Here is a 21,900-nt window from a genome sequence, read left to right on the forward strand (position 1 = left end):
TTTTAGTTTTGTTACTCTGTCCGCCTTGTCTAACGTTCCATTTTCTCCACGCTTGCATTTATTTATTAACTTCTTAATTCATCTATTTAAACATGTGTATTGATGTCTGTCATTGCTGGGTTTTGATGGTTGTAGCATTTGGTTCTTTTGTGATTTTATCTGCTTGTTTTTTTCGTTTGTTTTTTGTTTTTAAATTCTGTGTGATTGTCTATCAACTCCATGAGGTTGGAATATTTCAGATTATATGACACCAACAGTTTTTAAATCTGAATTATTTTTCCTCCTTGCTGTAATATAGGTTTCAAGATATCTTCAAGCAACTCTCACTTTCAGCATGTGAAGGAAGCAACAATTCAGAAAAGGTGTTCCATGAATTAAGCGTAACATCATGGTTTGTATAAAAGAATGAAAAATATGTTATAAAAAATGTTCAAGCTGTTTTTCAGGGATAAAACTGACCTGTGTGACACTGTTGATTTTTGCTGGAACTATGAAGGCCACATCAAGTATGTACCACTACAGTCTATAAAAACTGTGTTTTTGGGGAGATTGTTTTCATTTACTTTTTGGGAAAGCTGGTCAGTCTGATTTGTAACTCAGTAGTTCCTTGCTTGTGACACGGTGCTGGAGTCAGCGAGCTAGGTGCAAGTGGAGCAGCCAGTTTATTTAAACAGGAAACACAAAGCAGATTCGCAGAGTGAGCTGCAAATCAAAGAAGTTCTTGAGTAGGACAAATAACCTAACAGGTAATTATGCAATCCTGGATGCAGCTGTTGTTCCTGTATCTTCCGAAATTCAAGTCTGTTTATTCAATACACACTAAATAGAAATAAAGATGCAGACTCTGTAATTAATTGAAGAGAAGAACTGGTCTCATCTTTATTCTGAGCTCAATGTTACAAATGAGGCATTGTCCAGAAAATGTCTAACAGTCTCAGGTGGACACACCTTTTATACATTTTCTGCATAACCATTTTCATTTTTTTCAGAAAACACTTGGCCAGGTTCCACTAATGTTCTCCAAACCATACATTATTCAATGTATGCAAATTGATTTAATACTTACACCAACCAGTTCTTGGTACCATTAAGTTCATCCTGGACTACTTCTATTTTTTAAAAAGGCGATCATAATCTATTTCACCAGCTACCCCTATTGGTTCTTTCGGTGATGTCCATATTATTTCTTCTGGTGCTTGGCCAGCTGTCCCGTCCTTGAACCAAGGCTCTCCCTTTGACTGAGGCCCCTATAGGCCTGTCAAAGAGGTCTCCTGAGGATTTAGGCTGAAGCCTACAGATGCCTTTCTTGCATGAAACCAGTTTATTCTGGACCATCCCTATTTTCTGCTTACAATATCATTTTATTACCTCACAGCTTTGGCCTTGCAAGTAAGATGAGAATGATGAACATCAGAATGATGTGGCACAGTCTTGCCCAAAGCCTTATTTATAAGCGAAGGGCTGTGGACAGGGACATGTAGGAATAAATAGAGAAAAGAAACTAAAAATATTTGGCTGTTTGCCGGCTGGTTATTGCTCAATAGGTACATGTGGACAAGGCATAAATGTCGTTGGCCATTTTCATGAAATGATGCCAGTGTACTCCATGGCTGAAAATTATTAAGACAAGTCCCCTGAAGTTTTCCATTATTTTGTCTGGATTTTTCCAAATGCACACTAAGTTTGCAGATATTTTATTAGATTAACTGGCTGCAATCTCTCTGTGCAGTCCATTGAAACATTGGGTTCAGCTCTACAAATCAGAAGTTTCATCTTTGAAACACCTGCACCTCAGGATCAATAAAATATCAAGTTGAGGGGTAGAGCTGCTCTCTTCTGGACTGAAGAGTTCACAATGTAAACTGGAAATACTCAGGTCAGAATTACTTATATATTATTACTTATAAATTATTTTCCACTTAATTGTAGAATTCTCTTGCTTATTTTAAACAGCAGGAATACAAGAATGCACAAAACATAAAGACATTTTATTATTATAATAAATCACCCTATTCATTGGTCATAGTGTAAGATCTGTTCTATTTAATCATTATCTGTAGACTTACTATATGTACACTTGGCAAACACTCAATTGAAATTCTGAAACTGAAAGTCAACTTTACAATTGGAACAGCTTGTTTGAAAGAGCTGGAGGTTTGATTGTCATAAATACAACATTACCTCAGGGAAGGTAATGGCACAATAATATAAACAAAACTTACCCTCTCACCCTCTCTAACCAAACACAACAGAAAGCACAACACAATAGCACCAACTCATACTGGTTCGAGTGGCTACCAAAAATTTATACAAATGTCAAATGTACCTTCTATTTAAACCGGGATATTTGCTATCTATATGTGCACTAATCATCCACTTATGATAGGAAAACATGATGGCTATAAGCTTGGGTAATCTCTTTTATTCAGAAGGTTCCAGGCAAACTATCATGGAATGCTCCTCCCCCATAAATCATGTGGTACAGCCCACCGTGTACAGGGGGATCCACATGTACGATGTTTGTGGTGTAACCACGCCCCCCCCCGGAATTGGACACACGTGCACAGGGCTTAATGTTAAATGTCTTGTGTCTATTTAAACCCCTGTCTGTGTGTGCTCCCATTGTTGGTCATTGTTGCTACATGTGTTCCATAACATTGTAGCCATAATGTTAGTTTGTCCCATGTTAAAGTTCAGGTGTTTATCGTTTAATGTTAAGTGTTTAGTTATGTTCATTGTGAATGTAATACATAAACGCCACCTTTGTCTTAAATGTGTAATGTCAATAAATGTTCTGCACGAAAGAGGAAGTCTGTGCGTCCTGCACCGCGCCCTGTGGCACTTGGGCCAGTAATGTTAGAGAAACAAATGTGTGAAGTTGTATTTCCTAAAATTGAAGAAGGAAGGGCAGAACATGATGTCCCCACTCCACTATGCAATGAGTAACATTATTACAATTACACATCCTATGCGTCCTTAGGTCTAGCCAATACCAACCTTTAAATTTAAAAAAAAAAAAAAAAAAAAAGCCCAGAACACAGGAACCCAGTTTACTATACAGAACATATAGTAGGCTATGTGCATTTTACACATGTACCATATGACAGACTGTGAGTGTATAACTAGTTAGTCTTGTTGGCTGAGGGGAAAGATGAAAGGTGATATTTATGATAACTCCTCCTGAATGAGTGTCAGTGACTATCTTGCACAACTTTGGTATGATATTTGGTTGCTGCTTATATTAATTTACTACTGATGACTGGATAAAACACCTGCATGAGTCAAATGGATTATTCTGGATTATGGAATATATTGGTTTAAATACATTCCTTTTTTTATTATCAGCATATATAACCTGATTTATTTTATTTGCGTTTAAGGTCCTGTGTCCATTGGCCTCTGAACACTTTTTCTAACCACTTTGCGATTCTAAACCATGTTGGTGTGTCTCAGAGCCCTCAATTAATTGGGAGGCAGTTTTACAAGTATTAAAAAGGTTTGTGGGTGGAGAGGCAGGAGGTTATAAAGCCTTCACCAATCAGGTTTGTGAATGGAGAGACAATGGATAATAACATCTCAAAAAATAGCAGCATCTATGCTGAACATCAAAACCTAATGTCCATTTTTAACATCTAAGCATTGTGCAATTGAAGTATCATGAATTCCACTGACAAAGCAGTTTATTTAGACACATACTGTGCTGTATATAAAGTTTGTATGAGTGTTACTAAACTGTATTATAGAACTGAACTGACTACATTTACCTTATGCTCTTATCCAGAGGAACTTATCATTTTTAGTCATGTTACACATGTTCATGAGATTATTATTAGGGGTTTTACCCAAGCACTCTTATTCAATAGCATAGAGCACTTGCCCAGATGGGAAGACCTTTTTTAAACCTGATTAAACAATCCATTTCAATTTGAAATAAATATTTCAACTTAATATTTCAAAATGTGAAAAGGCATTTTTATTAGCTGTAGGCACTGAGACAGACTGGAAGTGTGACAGGCCTGTGCTTTGATCAGTGTATCAATAATCAATATCATCATGTTAGAGTGTTGTATAACATGCTTAACATAGACAGATTAATAAAAAAAAAACTGTCTGATTGGGAATTATTTTATCTGTGATTCGTGCTGTATTTATTCCATCTTTGCAGATTAACTTCCTGTAATCTTACTGAGGAGTCTTTCGAATCACTCACATCAGCTCTACACACAGAAAACTACTCCCTAAAATAGCTGGAAATGAATAACATCTGCATAAAGGACTCAAGAGTGGAGCAGCTCTGTGCTGGGCTGAAGCATTCACACATTAAACTGGAAATACTCAGGTGATGTTTCTGTGAATTGGTAAATCCAAGTGTTAAAAGAACAATAATTCAGTAAAACAGACAATTTACAGGCACTCTACCCTGGATGTTTAGGAGATTCTGCACTAAATCTATTTTAAACATGGCTGCCTCCATGTGGGGCACCCACTCTGTGGAACATAAAATGGGTCATTTTATGATAAAAAGCAATTTGATTACAAGGTTACAAGGACTGTGCCCCTACCTAAAGTCACCCAGTTCCCCCAGGAGAGGTACAAAGCACCTGGTCTTATTAAACTTACTTTGAGTCACACAGAGCATAAGAATCATCAAGATAAGGAGTTCTCTCAGGAAACACACAAAACATCTGGTGTCACAAATCCATCAAATGAGTTGTGCATGCTCTGTCATTATACACTTTGAACTTTCTACAGGTAAATAGAAGTAAACCAAGAAAAACACCTCCTTTTTTTATTATACAATGATATAAAAGAAAAGGCAAAGATTTAGAAATAAACAGAAAGAATTAATAAATTCACACACACCACTACAATACATATCCTGATATTATGTAGACCCTGGTGTAGTCCAGGCATCCTTACTGAAGGACAGTGGGAGTGGTGATTATCTCCTTGTGTAGTACAGTACAATGGGAGCAATGGTGATTGAGAAAACATAAAAGTTATATATTTCAGTATGACAGTATGTGTGCTGTCCCTTTTCTTTTCGAGATTCCACATGCTACTGGTGGCTCTAGATGCAGAAGGAAGTAGATCTTCTCCTGCTCCACCTGCGCTCAGAGAAAGACGGCCATTTTGCATCCGGCTGGTAAACTGCTCCCTCTACCTGTCCCAGACATGCCATAGTAGATTTCATCTCTGATCTCTAAGAATCTGGAGGCAATACCAACGTGTCCTTCATCGGTTTTCCAACGTGATCCGTTTTACGCCTCTCTATGTTCTCCTCATATCTTTGTATGTCTGACTTGAGTACGTGAGTATAAAACCACAGTCAATTAGTGTTTGGAAACAGGTTATATGTAACTGGTGTTAAATACACAATCTTAAATGTTTTTTTAAATACATTTACATACAAATTTGACAAATACCTGAGAAGCAAAAAAAAGCACTAAAATTAATATCATGTCAATCTGTAATCTTCAGCAAATCAGATGCCTGTAGAGTCTTATCAACATTTGATATCAGTTCTTGCTTAAAGTCCCACACCCTTGTGTCAACAGCCAGTTGTTCTTTGATAAGATGCCCCTGTAGTGGTACTCTCACATGAACAATATGACTTACATCAAAAGGTACATAATAAACATCCCCATATTGTTGCAGGGTGGAATGCACTGATGTTTTTATCACACTCCTTGGGTTGATGATCAGTTTTCTGGGGTTGGAGATGCCTTTTTTGTCTGGTTCTCTATAAATGTGTTCCATAATATTGATGCCAGGTATACCTCTCCATTCAGACCGATCAAATCTACCAGTTTCCTCAAATTGTGTCTTGGGGAAAATGTGGTTCTCAATAAGAAATACCCCCACATCTCTGTGCTCCTGTTGAAGATCCTCCATCAGTAATGGAAGGTTAGCATGCTTATAAGGCATAATGATCTCATCAATGTCATTCAGAAGAACATATTTGGACTGATACATGTTTCTATAGATACACTCATTGAGGGTTACCAACTGGCCATAATAGTGGAGGTCTCCACCATGCTCCACAAAGTTCCATCCTTTAGATGGGTTAAGGAAATGGTCGATAGGCCATGGAACAATCTCTAGTATTCCTTCTTTCTTGTAATGCTGTAAGAGTTTCTCCAGGTCAGGACCACAGCTGGTGTTGTAGATCACTACATGTTGTATACCCAGAAGCTTGTACATTTCCATGGTTTGGGCAAACTGCAGAACATTATTATAGCTTCCAAAGAGGTTTGAGATACATACGGTATAGTTGAAGCTAAATGTTTCTCTGGTCACCGTGTTCTTTATTGGCAAGAGATCTTCAGAATAAATGTCTGAGATGTTTCTACTGGTTGAAATGGATACAAATGCTGCATCTTGAGTGTGTGCACCACGACACAGAACATCTGAAGCTGCATATGGAAAGCCGAAATGGTCACTATGTATCTGGACTTCAGCCTCAGCAGTCTGGCAGGTATGGTCATCATTACAGTAGATGCAGTAAAGCGGCAGTAGACTGTCCCTTTGGATTATACTGATAACTCGAATGGCCTTATTGATTCTATGATCAATAAATGCAGACACCATTAAATGTTTTGAGTGTCTAATGGGAGTTATAGAAAACAAACTGTATTTGTTTGTTTCAGAACTACTGTGCATAGCTGGCAATATGTCCATAAATGTATGTCCGGTAAATATTTGAATAAGGATGACCCCTAAAAACACAGAAACTAAAAGCAAAACAAAAATATGGAACTGTTTTTTCCGCATCTTAATCCACAATCTAGAAAAAGACCTGCAGATGGAAACAAAATATTATAATTGTATCAGTACAAGCAGTTCCTGTTAATTTTCTGAATACACTAATAAATAGAACATTCACAGATGGTGATTTTACTTTCTGAATATGCTAATAACTAGAACATATATTCACATATGGTTGTTTTATGATATGAAATTTTCTAATTTCCCACATGCAAATAGTCCATAAGAAATATATCATGAGTTTACAAATATTGTTTGTAAATAAAACATTATTTTCATATTATAGCCCCTTAGTGTGGGACAGTCATCAAGAGGGTCTTAAGATTAAATATAGATTCAGTGCAGCACTGCACAGACTTTCATAGGGGTGAACATTTTTATCATATCTTTGCTCCATGTGAATGGAAAATGTTTACATAAAAAAGGATGATATTGCTCTCCTTTTAGTTTTTTGTATAGCCAGCAGAAACACTTAACAAACAGGTTTTAATCTCTCTGCCCAAGAAACATTCAGAGGATGTGTCACTATGATGGCAAAACGAGTGACCAACCCCCCCCCCCCAAAAAAAAAACAAAAAAACAAAAAAAAAAACCAACAACCCAAAACAAACAAACAAAAAAAAAACCTGTAAAAACAATAGGGACAAATATGTTTCAAGAGATAAGCAGTCTTGTTGAAATGCTGTTATTTAAAGCTAAGCAAATACTAACCATTAAAATATAAGTAGTACTTGTAATACTGAAAAAAAATAAAATAAAATACGACATAGTGGAATACGTTAATGTGCATTATATTCCATATTATATCATATAATCGGTCTGGCGTTGTGGAGGGACTACTACCTATTGATCAAATTTCGTGTCTGAATAACAATAAAAATATATACAATATATATACACAATAAGCACGTACGGTGACTGGACCCCAATAATAATGACAATGATGCTGTTTACAGCGTCTCCCTTATTTATTTTCTCTGCGTTTTGCAACTTGCATGTCGGGGTCAGTTAAGGTTTCTCTGTCCTCTTTTTTCAAACCAGGTTTTCAAGCAATATTTTAACAGCCTCGGCAATCGATTTCAGATAAAGTTAATCGACAATTTTCAGCTTTTATATTTAAAATGAATAAATATGAATTGCAATGTGCTTTTTAAGTAAATACATGCATTATTGTAATTTTGTACACTGAAGGCCTAAATGAAAATGTACGCAACCACTTTTTAGCATAATTAAGTATTTAGTATTAATAATGCCTGAGTAAACTGCAGATTGACCAAAATTATACTTAAATATAGTACCTAAATACACCCACACAGGTATTGTCCACCTTTGCAAAAATACATTATATAAATGGGATATGCGACAGGCACTGCAGTTAATCGGATAGTACTGCCGAGGAACGTTGCTCCTGAAGAGAGTGTTTCAAGATAGCGAAAAACTGTGAAATGGATCAGTTTTCGCGTAGTTGCTCTGTCCCATCTGGTTCACGGGCGCACTAAACTAAGAAGTACTTTATACCCATTCATTAAGACAAATGACTATGAAGACAAACTTGCAGAACTCGTTCGTATTCTCGCATTATTCGTTAGTTTGTTCGTTGCTCGCTAATTACATTCATATGATGAGTGGGGAAGTCAGATTCGTGACAAGTATAAAGTTAGGTTGACCGCACCGAGTCTGTCCTTGGTTGAACTTGGTCAAATCCAGATTATTAATGAAGACTAATACGCAATATACACAGTTTACAGGACTCTGGTACAGTCAGTTGAGTTTAGAGTATAATAGCGACACCAGCTGTGTTTCAAGCCAGCGAAAAAATCTAATTAAAAATCTAATTAGCTGGCTTGATATAATTCTCTGTAAAATGTAAGGCAACTCGTTATGTACAGCTATATTGTATGCATACCTAATCAACTGAAGTCACGGTGTTGATTGCACTTTTTGTGCCTTATTATTTGGCAAAAAAATAATAATAATACAACTACCATTAGGTTTTTACTTACCTATCTACTGACGCTTATGTCTTTTTGCATGTATTCATTACTGCCGTCCAGACTAGTCTATTTACAAGAACCTGGTTTTTCCGCGAATATTATGCACAGGTGAAACCGCAGGGGGTGGGTCTGTGTTGAAAAACAGTTCACATTGGCCAAACGCAAATGATACATTGGGTTTGTATATCTGGATAGTCTGTGAAACTAAAGATAAAGGGACCTCTCAAAAACAACACAAAATACAACATATTGCTCTGTTATTATCTTAGATACAGGGGCAAAAAGGGTATGAAAAGGTTTGAGTATTTGATTGATTGTAGCGCATATGTTTTCCTTGGGTCTGATTAAACGTGCTAAATAACGCCAAACAACCAGCCAGTGTGTTGTACTGTGTGTAATTAAAGCGGTTACTTATGATTTATAAAACAAACTTTAAAATATAAGGATCGTTCTCTTTTGAATAGACACACAATTCTTACCAGGTTCTTTGGCGCATGTTTAAATAGGTTGCGAAGCGGCACCGCACCAGCAAAGTTAATCTCTTCCTTTTTTGAAGCCGTAGAGGAGAACCAGGTGGTGGCAAGAGTCTATAATCCTTTGACTGGTTGCCTTGTAATCCACGGCCTGTTTTATTCAGAACAGCGCGGAAAACTCCATCTTGACAGTTGTTAATTCATAATGTCCCGCTCGCATACAGGAGCGTTCCCCGTTTCCATGCTACTTGACTTAGTTCATTGTTTTCCTGTTCTCGTCTGTATAACTGGTTCCCTGTCTCCTCCTCTCTTTGTTTGTTCTTCTATTTAAGCCTTGTTTCCCCCGTCTCATGTTCCGTCGTCTGTTGTGCTTTCTCGCTTTGCTAGGCCTAGGTTACGCTCTCATTGTTATACGCAAGTATTGTACGGTTTTCCCTTTAGTCATGTTCTTGTTATGAATGTATTCTGGTTTAGTCTAGTTTATCACTTTTTTTAGCTAAGAATCGCGGTTATGCGTATCCCCCTTCCTTTGTATTTTGTCGTGTTCGTTAGTCATGTTCGCTTCTCTTAGGTTTATGCATCGCGTGTACTCTTCTGTTAATTATTCTTTTTGTTTGTTTTTTTGTTTAGTTTCATTAGCTGCCTAGCTGTCTTCATCCCCTTTCCATTGGCCAGTTGGTTATATTCGTTTGTTTATATCTTTAGTTAGTTCTATTCCGTATGTTTGGTTTCCCCGGTTGTTTGGTAATCTTATTATGTTATCTTATTCTGTCTGTCTTCGTTGTGGTGCGGGTCAAAAATGACCCGTTCTGACTTAACTGTGGAAAAAACACGGAATAATTGTTTGATGCATGAAATTGACTTTTCCTGAAATGATCGTGCCTTTCATATAAAGTTTAAAAAAGCTTTCTAAAATATTTCATGAAAGCTGAACATGTTTAGATTACAAAGATGGCTCAAAAATGGTTCTTTGGCTCATTTCTGACCTGGCAGTTACTAAATGATCTATAGGCAAATTGAACCATTACTAAATTATTGATAACAACTAAAAAATCATAAAAATAGTATAAATATAAAATATCCTGTTTATTTTATTTCAAATATATTTTCATACACAAAGGGACAGAAGAGAAAATAAAAGATGCTTCAAGGATAAACTTTCCTGTGAATTTACAGTTTTATCCATCCCCCATCTTCACAACTGACCCTGATCCTTGTGGGAACACATTTTTCCCATGAGAAAGGCATACCTTTTGAGCTTTTAAACTTGTAATGCTCACACACACAAATTGAGAAAGAAAAAAAAAAATCTCATGCACTATCAATGTTTCAAAGTAGCTCATTACTCATTATCATCGTTTTTTCACATGAAATGGATAATTATAGAATTATATCATATTTCTATAAATGGCACTGCTCATGTCAGGACCCCAGTTTCTCTTCTTGCTGAAACAAAGAGCAAATGATTCAATGTCCAACAGGTCCATGACCTGCTGATTTCAGATATACAGGAGGAACAAATTCATAATGGAAGAGAGGAAGAAGAGATATCTGAAGAACATGATGATGAGGAATATAATATTGATAATGAGGAAGAACTCCATGAAGACCATCAAGCTGAGAGAGGCATTTTTGTCAAAGAACAGGCTTTGTTCTGGTCCTCATCACCCTTTGTTGATCAGGGCAGGCTGGCAGCACGCAATATAATGCAAATGAGTCCAGGGCCTACAAGATTAGTTATGTCCAATGCCAAGGACTTTGCCTCAACCTTCTGCCTCTTTATTACACCAGACATTGAAAAGATCATCCTTGAAATGACAAATATGCAGGGTTTCCACAAGTATGGAGAAGACTGGAAGAAGATGGATGCCATTGACCCGCATGCCTATGTAGGTCTGCTATTCTTGGGTGGTGTATACAGATCCTGAAGGGAAGCCACATCCAGTCTTTGGGATGCTGAAAGTGGAAGGGCAATTTTTTGTGCCACAATGCCTCTGAAGGTGTTTCACACTTTTTCAAGAATTCTCAGATTTCACAACCGTGACTTGAGACCTGTACAACTTGTCTCAGATAAACCAGATAAGCACTCCGGGATGTGTAGGAAAAGTGGGTGGAGCGTCTACCCTGTCTTTACAATCCATGGCATGAAGTCACAATAGATCAGCAACAGATTTCATTCAGATGTAACTTTTTATTTGTAATACATTTATATTTTACTATTAGTTGTATTTTTACTGATTTGACACAATTTCTATATTTTTTGTGACCCTGATATTGAGATCTGTCTCTCTTTGTGTCTGTCAGAAGGTCACTGTCCTTTCAGCCAGTACATGCCTTGCAAGCCACTGAAGTATGGAAACAAGATGTTGGCTGCCTGTGATGTACAATCCAGCTATGCTTGGAAAATGCAAGTGTACACAGGGAAGCTGAAGGGTGGAGTCCCAGAGAAGAATCAAGGGATGCATGTTGTTCCTCAAGGTCTGAGGGGGCACACTGTTATGTGTGGCAATTTTGTTATGTCATATGAACTTGGCCAGCAGCTACTGAAGATGATGATATCCATGGTAGGAACACAGTTAAAAAGAACAAGCCTGAACTCCCTGCTACACTCCTTACAACAAAGCAGAGACATCTTTTCTTCCAAGTTTGCCTTTACCCCCACTACCATGCTTGCTTCTTGTTGCCCAAAGAGAAACAAAAATGTTTTCCTCATGAGTACATTGCACAAGGATGCTAAGATCAGCCATTGTGAAGACAGGAAGCTGGTTATTATCCTGGAATACGGCAAAAACAAAGCTGTAGAGAACCTGAACATAAAGTTGCAGGAGGAGGACTGCGTGCTGGCTGCTGGTAATCTTTATAACATCATCGATGTGTCTGCTTACAATGCATTAGTTTTCTGGAATAAGAACAACCCGAAATGGATGCCTGGTAAGATTAACAAGAGGAGGGTGTTCCTGGAGCAGCTGGGAAAGGCACGAGTAACCCCCTATATTCAAAGAAGGGAGCACCTCCCCCACACAGCAGCCTCTGCAACAATCATGAGAGGTATTCAGAGGGCTGAATCTACCATGAGCCACCTGAGGATTTAGCCAGGGCAGGTAAACGGAAGAAATGCCAAAGCTTTCCCCTTAGGTAGGACTATGAAACAAACACTGTGTGCTGCAAATGCCAAAAGTACATCTGCAATACCCATGCACACAAACTGACATACTGCTTTAAATGTGCAGAATAATCCAAAAATAATACATTGCATTTAACAGAATATTTATAATGGTTTTCCTCTTAATTTACAGTGGTGCAGTAAGTTTGATGTAATAATTTTTCATGCATCTGCTGGGCTTATAGCTGATTTGTGATGGACGAGGGTTAAGCAGGATACGGGGACAAGGCACGTCAAACAAACATATGTTTTATTTACACATGAAACATACACATCTTAGCACAGACTACTTGGATCAAACAACTTTGACAATACGAAATGAGACTTATACACACACATAACAATTACACACAACAGGGATCAGGTGAATGACACAAGAGGGTGTGGCAATACAGACACACAGACGCGAACACACACAGACCCGCACACACAGACTTGAGGGGGGAGGGGTCATACCGTGACAGAGCCCCCCCTCAAGGGCGCAACTTCCGGCGCGCCAACCTACCAGTCTGCGGCCCCGAGACCAACACCAAAAGGTGACGTTGGAGGACCAGACAACTTGCCACGGGCCAGTGCATACAGGGTAGTGGGGGAAGGACAGGGACCAAGACGATGACAGACACAGGGACGCATACACTAACGGGCACAGGCACAGACAGAAAGGGGAACAAAGTGACCGATACATTTAGTGTAATCGGGACAGACACGGTGACAGGGACAGGCACATGAACACCACCACACACATTCACTAGTCCGGGGAAGGGGGAAGGAACTCCAGCCAGTCCCCCAGTCATCGGCTGGGTCGGAGACCGACCAGCCTGGCGGGGAGTGTCCCTCGCCAGCTTAGGTAGCGGTGACTGTCCTGGTTTCGGCACATGTGTGTCGGGATGCGCACCAGCTGTGTCTCCCGGTTCTGGTGCAGGTATTGGTGCCGCTGCCTTTTTGCCTTCACGAGGCTTCGGCATAGGCGCATGCACTCTGGGGCTCTTCGCCTTAAGGGGAGGGAGTGTCCTCACCGACGACGACCACATCCTGCTAGCCAACCGGGTTAGCCTGCTCGCTCCTGGGCGGCGTGCCCTGGGCGGTGCCTTAGGTGCTGGAGGCTCCTTGGTCTGTGAGCTTTTGGCATCACTGTGGGAGGGAAGATCCCTATGAGGGTCCTCTTCTACCTCCATTGGAGCTTCCTCCTCACGATCGGATCCCCTTTCCGACAACAGACATACGTCGCTGCACTCCTCTGTCTCTCCGTAATCCATGTAGCCCCTATGAATGTCCAGGCATGGGTCGTAGGACCCAGCAGAAACCATCTCCGAGTACTGGTCCTCTTGGTCCGGCTGTTCCCCGCAGCACTCTGCAGTGTCCGATCCCGGGCCATACACAGGGCCACCCCAAAATTGTTCAGCGGGTTCCTCCCTCCCGGTAGTTCCTTGGAGCGAGGCCAGGATAAGGGAAGGCCTCTCCACTGGACACTATGAGTCCACAGAGTCCGACTCCGAGTACTGGAAGTTGTTGTACCAGTCCAGGTCGCCCACCCGGGTTCCGTACGCCTCTCCTGCTTCTGCACCTGGACCTGCACCTGGAGTCAGGAGGGTGCCCAAGACCATGGGAGACCTCGCTGCGCGTGCTGTGGGAGGACGTTGACTTCCCTTCTTTCCCTTCTTCTTTTTGCCTTTCCCAGGCATCCTTGGTAGGTCGGTGTTTCTGTGATGGACGAGGGTTAAGCAGGATTCGGGGACGAGGCACGTCGAACATAAACATACGTTTTATTTACACATGAAACATACACGTCTTAACACAGACTACTTGGATCAAACACCGACAACTTTGATGATACGAAACGAGACTTATACACACGACAATTACACACAAGAGGGATCAGGTGAACAACACAAGAGGGCGTGGCAATACAGACACACAGACGCGTGGACACAGACTTGATGGGGTAGGAGCCGTACCGTGACATGATTCCAATTTAATAACTGTTATTAATGTATTATCTTTTCCTTAAATGCATTGTCTTTTATTAAAATAAAACATAATCTATAATCTGTGCCATTAACTGCCTAAACAAATGTGTGAACTTTAAAGCTCACACACTATGGACTAACCATCTTATAAATGTTCAAGACTCAGACAAATTCTTAATATTTAAAGTTAGGCTGAAATCTATACAGTCAGGGATTTTGTCTACTACGTCCCATCTTAGGTAAAGGTGTAGATCTGTGGGGTCCATGGGCCTTGAGATTTGTGGTAAACAGGGCTGTTATGAAGCTGTCACCTCTCTTTTGTCACTCAGGTTTGTTGACTGATGGCGGATTGCTGATGTTCAAGCAATGTTTGCCTGTGTTTACCCCAATTAACCTTATCAACTGTGATTGACAATTTACTAAACTGGTAAAACTGCTACATAATCATGATATCTTCAGTAGGTGTGCTGATGTCAATCCTCATCAATGGAGAGCTACTTCCTTCTGTGTCATGCTCTCTAGCCTGAACTTCATCTCCCAGCATTCACCTGTCGCCAGTTTCCCTGTCACTCAGACCGGTTCCTCCAATCATCACACCCTCACCAGATTTGCAGCCACGGACTACTGATTGTTTTCACCTGTTCCTCATTACTTCCCTGTCCATTCATTTCCACATATTCTCTTTGAACAATTGCAATCACATGTGTACTGAGTGTTATCTCTGTCTGTTTTTTTTTTTGTTTTGTTTTTTTTTTGAACTGGTTCTGGATTATCATCTCTGTCTTGTCCCTACCTAGTAATTTGCCTTGTTGGACTGCTCTCTACTTTTGTGCACTGTTGACTGTTGTCTGGATTACTCTATTGTCTACCCTTTAAATTCTGTCTGATTCTGTTGCAGTACTCTGAACGCAGATTATCCTTTTGTAAATAAAACTAACTCATTTACTCACATCTGCAATCGTCTGTCTCTGTACTGGTTCAAGAAAGACTTTGCCCCATTGCAGACGGCAGATGTGTATGCCTTTTCCTCCGCTATCGAGAGGAAACCAAGAGAGATTACCGGAACAACACCAACTAATATTTGGAGTATTTATTAATCTGTCTCTGCTCTGAGCCAGTAACAACACAACCAGCAGAAACAGCTGTAGTTGGTGGTGGAAAATATGACAGGGCTGTCCATTACCCTGCAGTCTCTAAGATCCCCACAACCAATTCAGGTACCTCAAACAGTTACTACTGTGATGGAGCAGACCGGAACTGTCTTCTGGGTGAGCTCATAGCTCATCACCTGTGCTATCTGTAAGAGGTCTTCTTAGTCTTCCTTCATTTCTGAGTCGTTCCAGTTCAGAGTGTATTTTGTTTTCTCTGTCATTTTCGATCCTAATTTCAGTTATTTCCCTATGTTTGTTTTTGGATTTATCCTTTTCGATTTTGTCTGCTTATTTGTATTCTGAGTGTTAATAAATATGTACTTGGATACTACACTCCATTAACCCTTTAACATACTAGACTACCATAGCATTTTCTCTGTGTACTACTGGTCTCCATGGTGACTCATCACACTCAACTTTGACCTATCAGCCTAATCATCACCCTCTATATTGCTTCTAGTGACTCCCAGTAGTTATGAAGTATTGCCAGCATTTCCTTGTCAGCATAACAAGCCTTTTATTGTCACTGCATATTTGGGTTTTGATTTGTTGCTTTATCCCTTACCTGTACCTTTGAATCTTTGTTTACTGGTTTTTGACTGCTGCCTGTCTTGTTTCTGAGTTTTGCCTCTGACCCTACTCCATTGTACTCAGTAAAACTCCTGCACTACGATCCTATCCCTGTGTCCAAGTCCACTTTGCCACAAAGCCAAAAGAGAAAAAAACAAACACAGTGACTCAAACGTTACTTTGAGTCGAGTAAACGAGACATTTGAGCTTAAGACACAATTTGAAGTTGTCATGAGCACAGAATCAATTATTTCAGCGTTTATAATTATCCCCCAAGAATGGTTTATTATGGAATGCATGGTGGCAGGAGAAGACTCCTCATATAAGTCACTAGAGGGCTCTGAGGATACACAACATTTGGTTGTATAATTAGAAAAAGATTCTCAGCGAGGTGAAATCATAGAAAATGGCTCTGGTATCCTTATAACATACATGAAGAGTTATTTTATCTGGTGGAACTTAAAATCCAGCTGCATGCGAACACAGAGTTTTAAACAGGTATAAGAAACACGTATCAGATATTGGAATTCCCCCCACAATCTAAGCAGTGAATTACATCTTCTGGGGTAAAGGGCACCTCCACGGCATAGCCGTGGACACCCTGCTAAAGTTACTGACCACCCCACTGTCCTTCCTCCAACTGTTTCAAACAGGTTGAGAATTTACTAATAAGTAATAAGGTTACTAATAAGTAGCTGACATGCTCTGCTTAGAATAAACATGCTGTTTCCATGTAATTATGTAGCACATTAATTGATCATTTAATATCAATATTGATCTAATGCTGATGGAATAAATTTAATATCAACTAAACTTCTAATGTTTTCTATGGACATTTTGAGATTTATATTTATATATGAACATTCAGATAATTGTGCTACTGTAGCCTGCAACCACTCAAGATGTGCTATATATACATTTATATACATTTATATTTGTGGCATATAACAATAAAAATAATCAATAATCAAAAACCAATAAAATAATCAGCACTGAAGCTTCAGTTGTCATCACCCATTCCTACTGATCCCTTCACAAATAAACACTTGCAACAATTACTGGAATTTATTACATTAACAATAATTGCAAAGCATGCACTATTTGCAACATGGTGCAGCACTGTACATTAAGATGTTTGCAACATCATCAATATTTCAAACTCACCAGCTTTTCACATTAGCTGCAAAGTGCAATTGTACACATTTTAAAACCTTTAATGACTGGACTGAAGGCAGGGACTTCCCAGTAGCTGGCAAGTTCAAAAGGCTTTATTGTCACTTCAGCTTTATACAAGTACCCAGCAAAACGAAACATTGTTCTTCCAGGACCATGGTGCGACACAAAACAAGTGCAACAGACAACACACTACACGAGTGCAACAATACAGTGCAGTGCAATAATACTATACAATAAATACAGGACAGGACCAATACACAATGAACATTATTTTTAACCAGTACAGTACTGGGAATATGCAACGCGGGTTTGTGCATAGGCATCAGTGACATACTGTATTGAACATAGCAGTCACCAGTAGGAGCCACAAACAGTTCAGAATACAGTACTGATTTAGTACAGTATTCTAGCAGCAGGTAGGAACAATGTGCAAGAGGGCAAAAGGATTGCATATTATATGTGAAGTTTGACTTGAACAATTTGCCCGATATAAAAACAATGTATGTGTGTGTGTGTGTGTGTGTGTGTGTGTGTGTGTGTGTGTGTGTGTGTGTGTGTGTGTGTGTGTGTGTGCATGAATGTGTATAAGCATGTGTCTATGCGTTAACCATTGTCTCCAAGAGCATAACAGTCCACAAGCTAATACTATGGACATGAATCAATCAAAACAGACTGATATTTTAGCACCTAGCCAGCAGTACATAAGCACTTGTCATGATTCCCTGTCGTCATAGTTCCTGTGGTGAGGAACTCCTCATGGCCTTTATGTTTTGGCATATTTCTTGATTCTGTTTTTGATTTCACCATGTCACCCTGGCTTGATTGAACCCAGCTGTTCCTCGGTGTCTTTTAATTCCTTAGTGTATTTAACCCTTGCATTTCTGGTTCTTGTCGCTGGTCATCACACTATGCATGTGTTCTGACTCCTGGTCCTCAGTTCTGTTATTAATTTCTCTGTAACTGGATTTACCCATAATAAATGTTGCGCTTCTCAGTAATGATGAGCATCCAGTCTCTCTTTACATCACACAGATAATAACTATGTCACATTTATATCACATCTGTTAATTTTTACTGAGTTACTGAGTTATATACATATGTTTTTTTTTTCTTTTTTGAAAACAGCATTATAAATTTTAAGTGCATAGCTCAAATTACACCAGACTTAAAATGCTTGTTCACAGAAACTTGCTGTAGCCCTCCAAGTCTGGCTTGAATGATTCATTATGAAACAATGTAGCAGTTCAGGAAATTTAAGTCTATACCATATAAAACAGCACAGCACACAGGTCTACCTAACTATACTTATCATATTATCTTATCATATAATTATCATGTGATTATTATATAATTAATGCAGGCTATTAGAACAGCACAGTACAGTGCTTATCTTTTTACACCATCACCAAAAATTTAAATCAGAAACACAACAGCAGTTCACATTAGATCCATCATGCCAGTTTCTACATTTTAAACATGTGACTTGTCTTTAAAATGTTTCAAATTGACAGTGTTTTCACTAAGCATTCGCAAATGTGATGTAAAAATTTAAAAATCCTAATTCAGTCTAAACCAGAGTTCACATGCACATGCCTTTGCATTCAGTCCCATCACAAGGGCTGTAAATGTTACTGGAAATTAATGACATACTATAACATTAGCCTTGAACTTTTTGTTTGTGTCATAGTGCAACACAACACCAGAGCATCACAGTACACAGGACTACCTAAGTTTAGGTAGGTACATAGGCAAGCACAACAGTAGGAGATAAAGGCAATGTACAGTGATTCAAGTACAAACATGATACAGTCACACAAGACAAAAGACAGGACAACATAATGTGCATTCTGTTGGCTAGGTTGTGTGTCATCCAAGAAACAGTAGGAATGTGGGGAATTAAGTCTTTAAAGTGTTGACTCTTTTGACTATTGCAAAGTTTGATTTGTAGATGTAAAGTACCAGGCAAAAAATTCTAACACCTTCATGTCTTTAAATAAGTTGCTACATGACACACTGTTTTCATGACACCAGCACCCATCTGACCACCATGACTAAACTTCACACTAAACCAGAATTACTGGAATATAACCTCTCGCCCAGTTCCCTCATAACTAAACAGTTGTAACAATTACTGGAATTTAATGCAATATGTTAACACTATTTCAAGGCATGCAGTATTTGCAACATGGAGCAACACGCAACAATAGTGCATCAAAGAACCTTTCTTATTTTTCACATTAGATGCATCATTTCACATTAGATGAAAAGTGCAAGTGTACACATTTTGAAACCTTTCATGAACAGTCTGAGGGCAGGGATTTCCCAGTAGCTGAAGGAGCAGCGCAGCAGTATCTATAGAAGCATACTAACCATTGTCTCCAAGAGCATAAAAGTCCACAAGATAATACATGATAATACATCACAGAAGTTACTTGATAAATATAGTCACATGTTACTTTTCTACTACCCATTTACTCCCTTAATCCAGTCAAAATTAAACTTTACACATTTGTCCACCATATCAGTTTAAAGTCCTCAACTAAGTCTGCCTGGTATGAGACAATATGAATCAGTGTAACAGTCAGTGGAATTTAATGCCATATTATAACATTAGGCTTGAATGTTTGTGTCATAGTTCAACACAACAGTAGATCAACATAGTACACAGGGCTACCTAAGTCTATGTAGAAAGTAGAAAATGGCAGGACACAGTAAATACAAAAATACAAAAATGTAATTTAGGTATAAACATGGTGATACAGTCACAAAAGACAAAAGACAGGACAACATAATGTGCATTCTTTTGGCTAGGTTGTGTGTCATCCAAGAAACAGTAGGAATGTGGGGAATTACGTCTTTAAAGTGTTGACTCTTTTGACTATTGCAAAGTTTGATTTGTAGATGTAAAGTACCAGGCAAAAAATTCTAACACCTTCATGTCTTTAAATAAGTTGCTACATGACACACTGTTTTCATGACACCAGCACCCATCTGACCACCATGACTAAACTTCACACATTATTTCACAACTTACATTCCAAGCCCTGCAATAAGGCTGGTTTGTATTAGTCAATATGATTCAATGTAACAGTTACTGGAATGTAATACCATACCATATAGAACAGTACACTACACATATCTGACTGTACGTGTAATCATATTATCAGGTAATCAATGTAGGCTATTAAATCAGTACAGCGGAGTTCATTTTTTTGATATAATATTATAATATAATAATAATTATAATAATAATAATACTAATAATAATAATAATATGTGAGGAATCAAGTCTTTAAAATGTCGACTCTTTAGTCTGTTGCGAAAGGCTAAGTATGATTTGTAGATGGAAAGTACCAGGCAAAATATGATAACACCATGCCTTTAAATATGTTGCTACATGACACACTGTTTTCACGACACCGGCACCCATCTGACCACCATGACTAAACTTCACATACTACTTCACAACTTAAATTTGAAGCCTTGCTCTTATGTCCAAGAGGTGCTCACAAAATAATGCAGGGTTTATAGATAATTGGAACACATTTGAGGGCAAGCCTGGCATTTTAGGGCAGGATGGTATCCATCCTAGTAGGGAGGGCACTGCTCTCCTTCCCTGTAATATAAGCCACAGTTTCATGACATGCCTCATTCATCTATGACAATCCAAAGCAGAGGCCAGCAGACAAAGAGGCTAAATGAACCATCTGCTGGTCGCTTCGTAACATCACCTGAGGTTCATCATATTGACATTGTGTCTGTTCCCTAAGCTAAACAGAAAAACAAAAAACAAAGAATAACATGTTTTTATAACATAATTAGTATTAAAGTAACTGATTCACAGAACACTGCCTGCACCTTTTATCTAAAGATGGGATTACTAAATGTTAGATCCCTAACATCTAAAGCACTCATGAACTGAAATCCTAACAGATCATAGATTTAATTTACTTTGCTTAACAGAAACCTGGATCAAGCCAAATGACTACATATTTTTAAATTATGCATGTGCTTCTGCCTACAGCTATTTACAATGCCCTTGTCTAACTGGCCATGGAGGTGGCATTGCAGTTATTTATAGTGACACATTAGGCATAAACCATAGAGCTTGTTATGATTTTTAGTCCTTTGAAATTATTTTTACTATCATAAATGATGCATACAGCAATAAAAAGCCCACCCAGCTTCTTCCACTATTTGGCATCTACAGGCCACCAGGACCCTACTCAGAATTTATTAAGCAATTTGCAGATTTCCTTTCTAATCTATTCACTCTAGTAGAATAGGAAACATTGTAACTCCCTACGATTTTGGGGTCTAGGCCAGCTCGTCACTGCCTCCACCTTGCCTGGTTGCATGCGTACGCTGCCCTCGCAGATAACATAGCCTAGGAAGCTCACCTCTCTGCGGTGGAACTCACACTTTTCCAGTTTGTAGTAGAGGTGGTTCTGCAGGAGGGTGCCAAGGACAGCCCTTATGTCATGCACATGTTGGTCCCAGGAGGGGGAGTATATCAGGATGTCATCAATATAAGGGACAACAGATATACCCAAGAACTCCCATAGGACCTCATTGATGTAGGCCTGGAAGACAGAAGGGGCTGTGACTACACCATAGGGTAGGACCAAATACTTGTAG

At 39.0% G+C, this 21,900-nt stretch overlaps 1 protein-coding gene across 2 annotated transcripts; it reads right to left on the minus strand.

Annotated features, from left to right (window-relative positions):
- Positions 1 to 3,958: 3,958 nt before the first annotated feature.
- LOC145652122 (uncharacterized) lies at positions 3,959 to 9,519 on the minus strand. Of its 2 annotated transcripts, XM_081701684.1 has the most exons (3): positions 9,242 to 9,519; positions 8,772 to 8,891; positions 3,959 to 6,799 (listed from the first exon to the last, which is right to left on the minus strand). In XM_081701684.1, the coding sequence occupies exon 3, from the start codon at positions 6,772 to 6,774 to the stop codon at positions 5,464 to 5,466; it is 1,311 nt and encodes a 436-aa protein (XP_081557810.1). In that variant the 5' UTR covers positions 6,775 to 6,799; positions 8,772 to 8,891; positions 9,242 to 9,519; the 3' UTR covers positions 3,959 to 5,463. The 2 variants fall into 2 exon arrangements, with proteins under 2 accessions (XP_081557810.1, XP_081557809.1); XM_081701683.1 differs by lacking the exon at positions 8,772 to 8,891.
- Positions 9,520 to 21,900: the final 12,381 nt, after the last annotated feature.

Source organism: Electrophorus electricus, chromosome 18 (assembly GCF_041902795.1).
Source record: "Electrophorus electricus isolate QZ-2024a chromosome 18, ASM4190279v1, whole genome shotgun sequence".
In the NCBI taxonomy this organism is placed as follows: Eukaryota; Metazoa; Chordata; class Actinopteri; order Gymnotiformes; family Gymnotidae; genus Electrophorus; species Electrophorus electricus.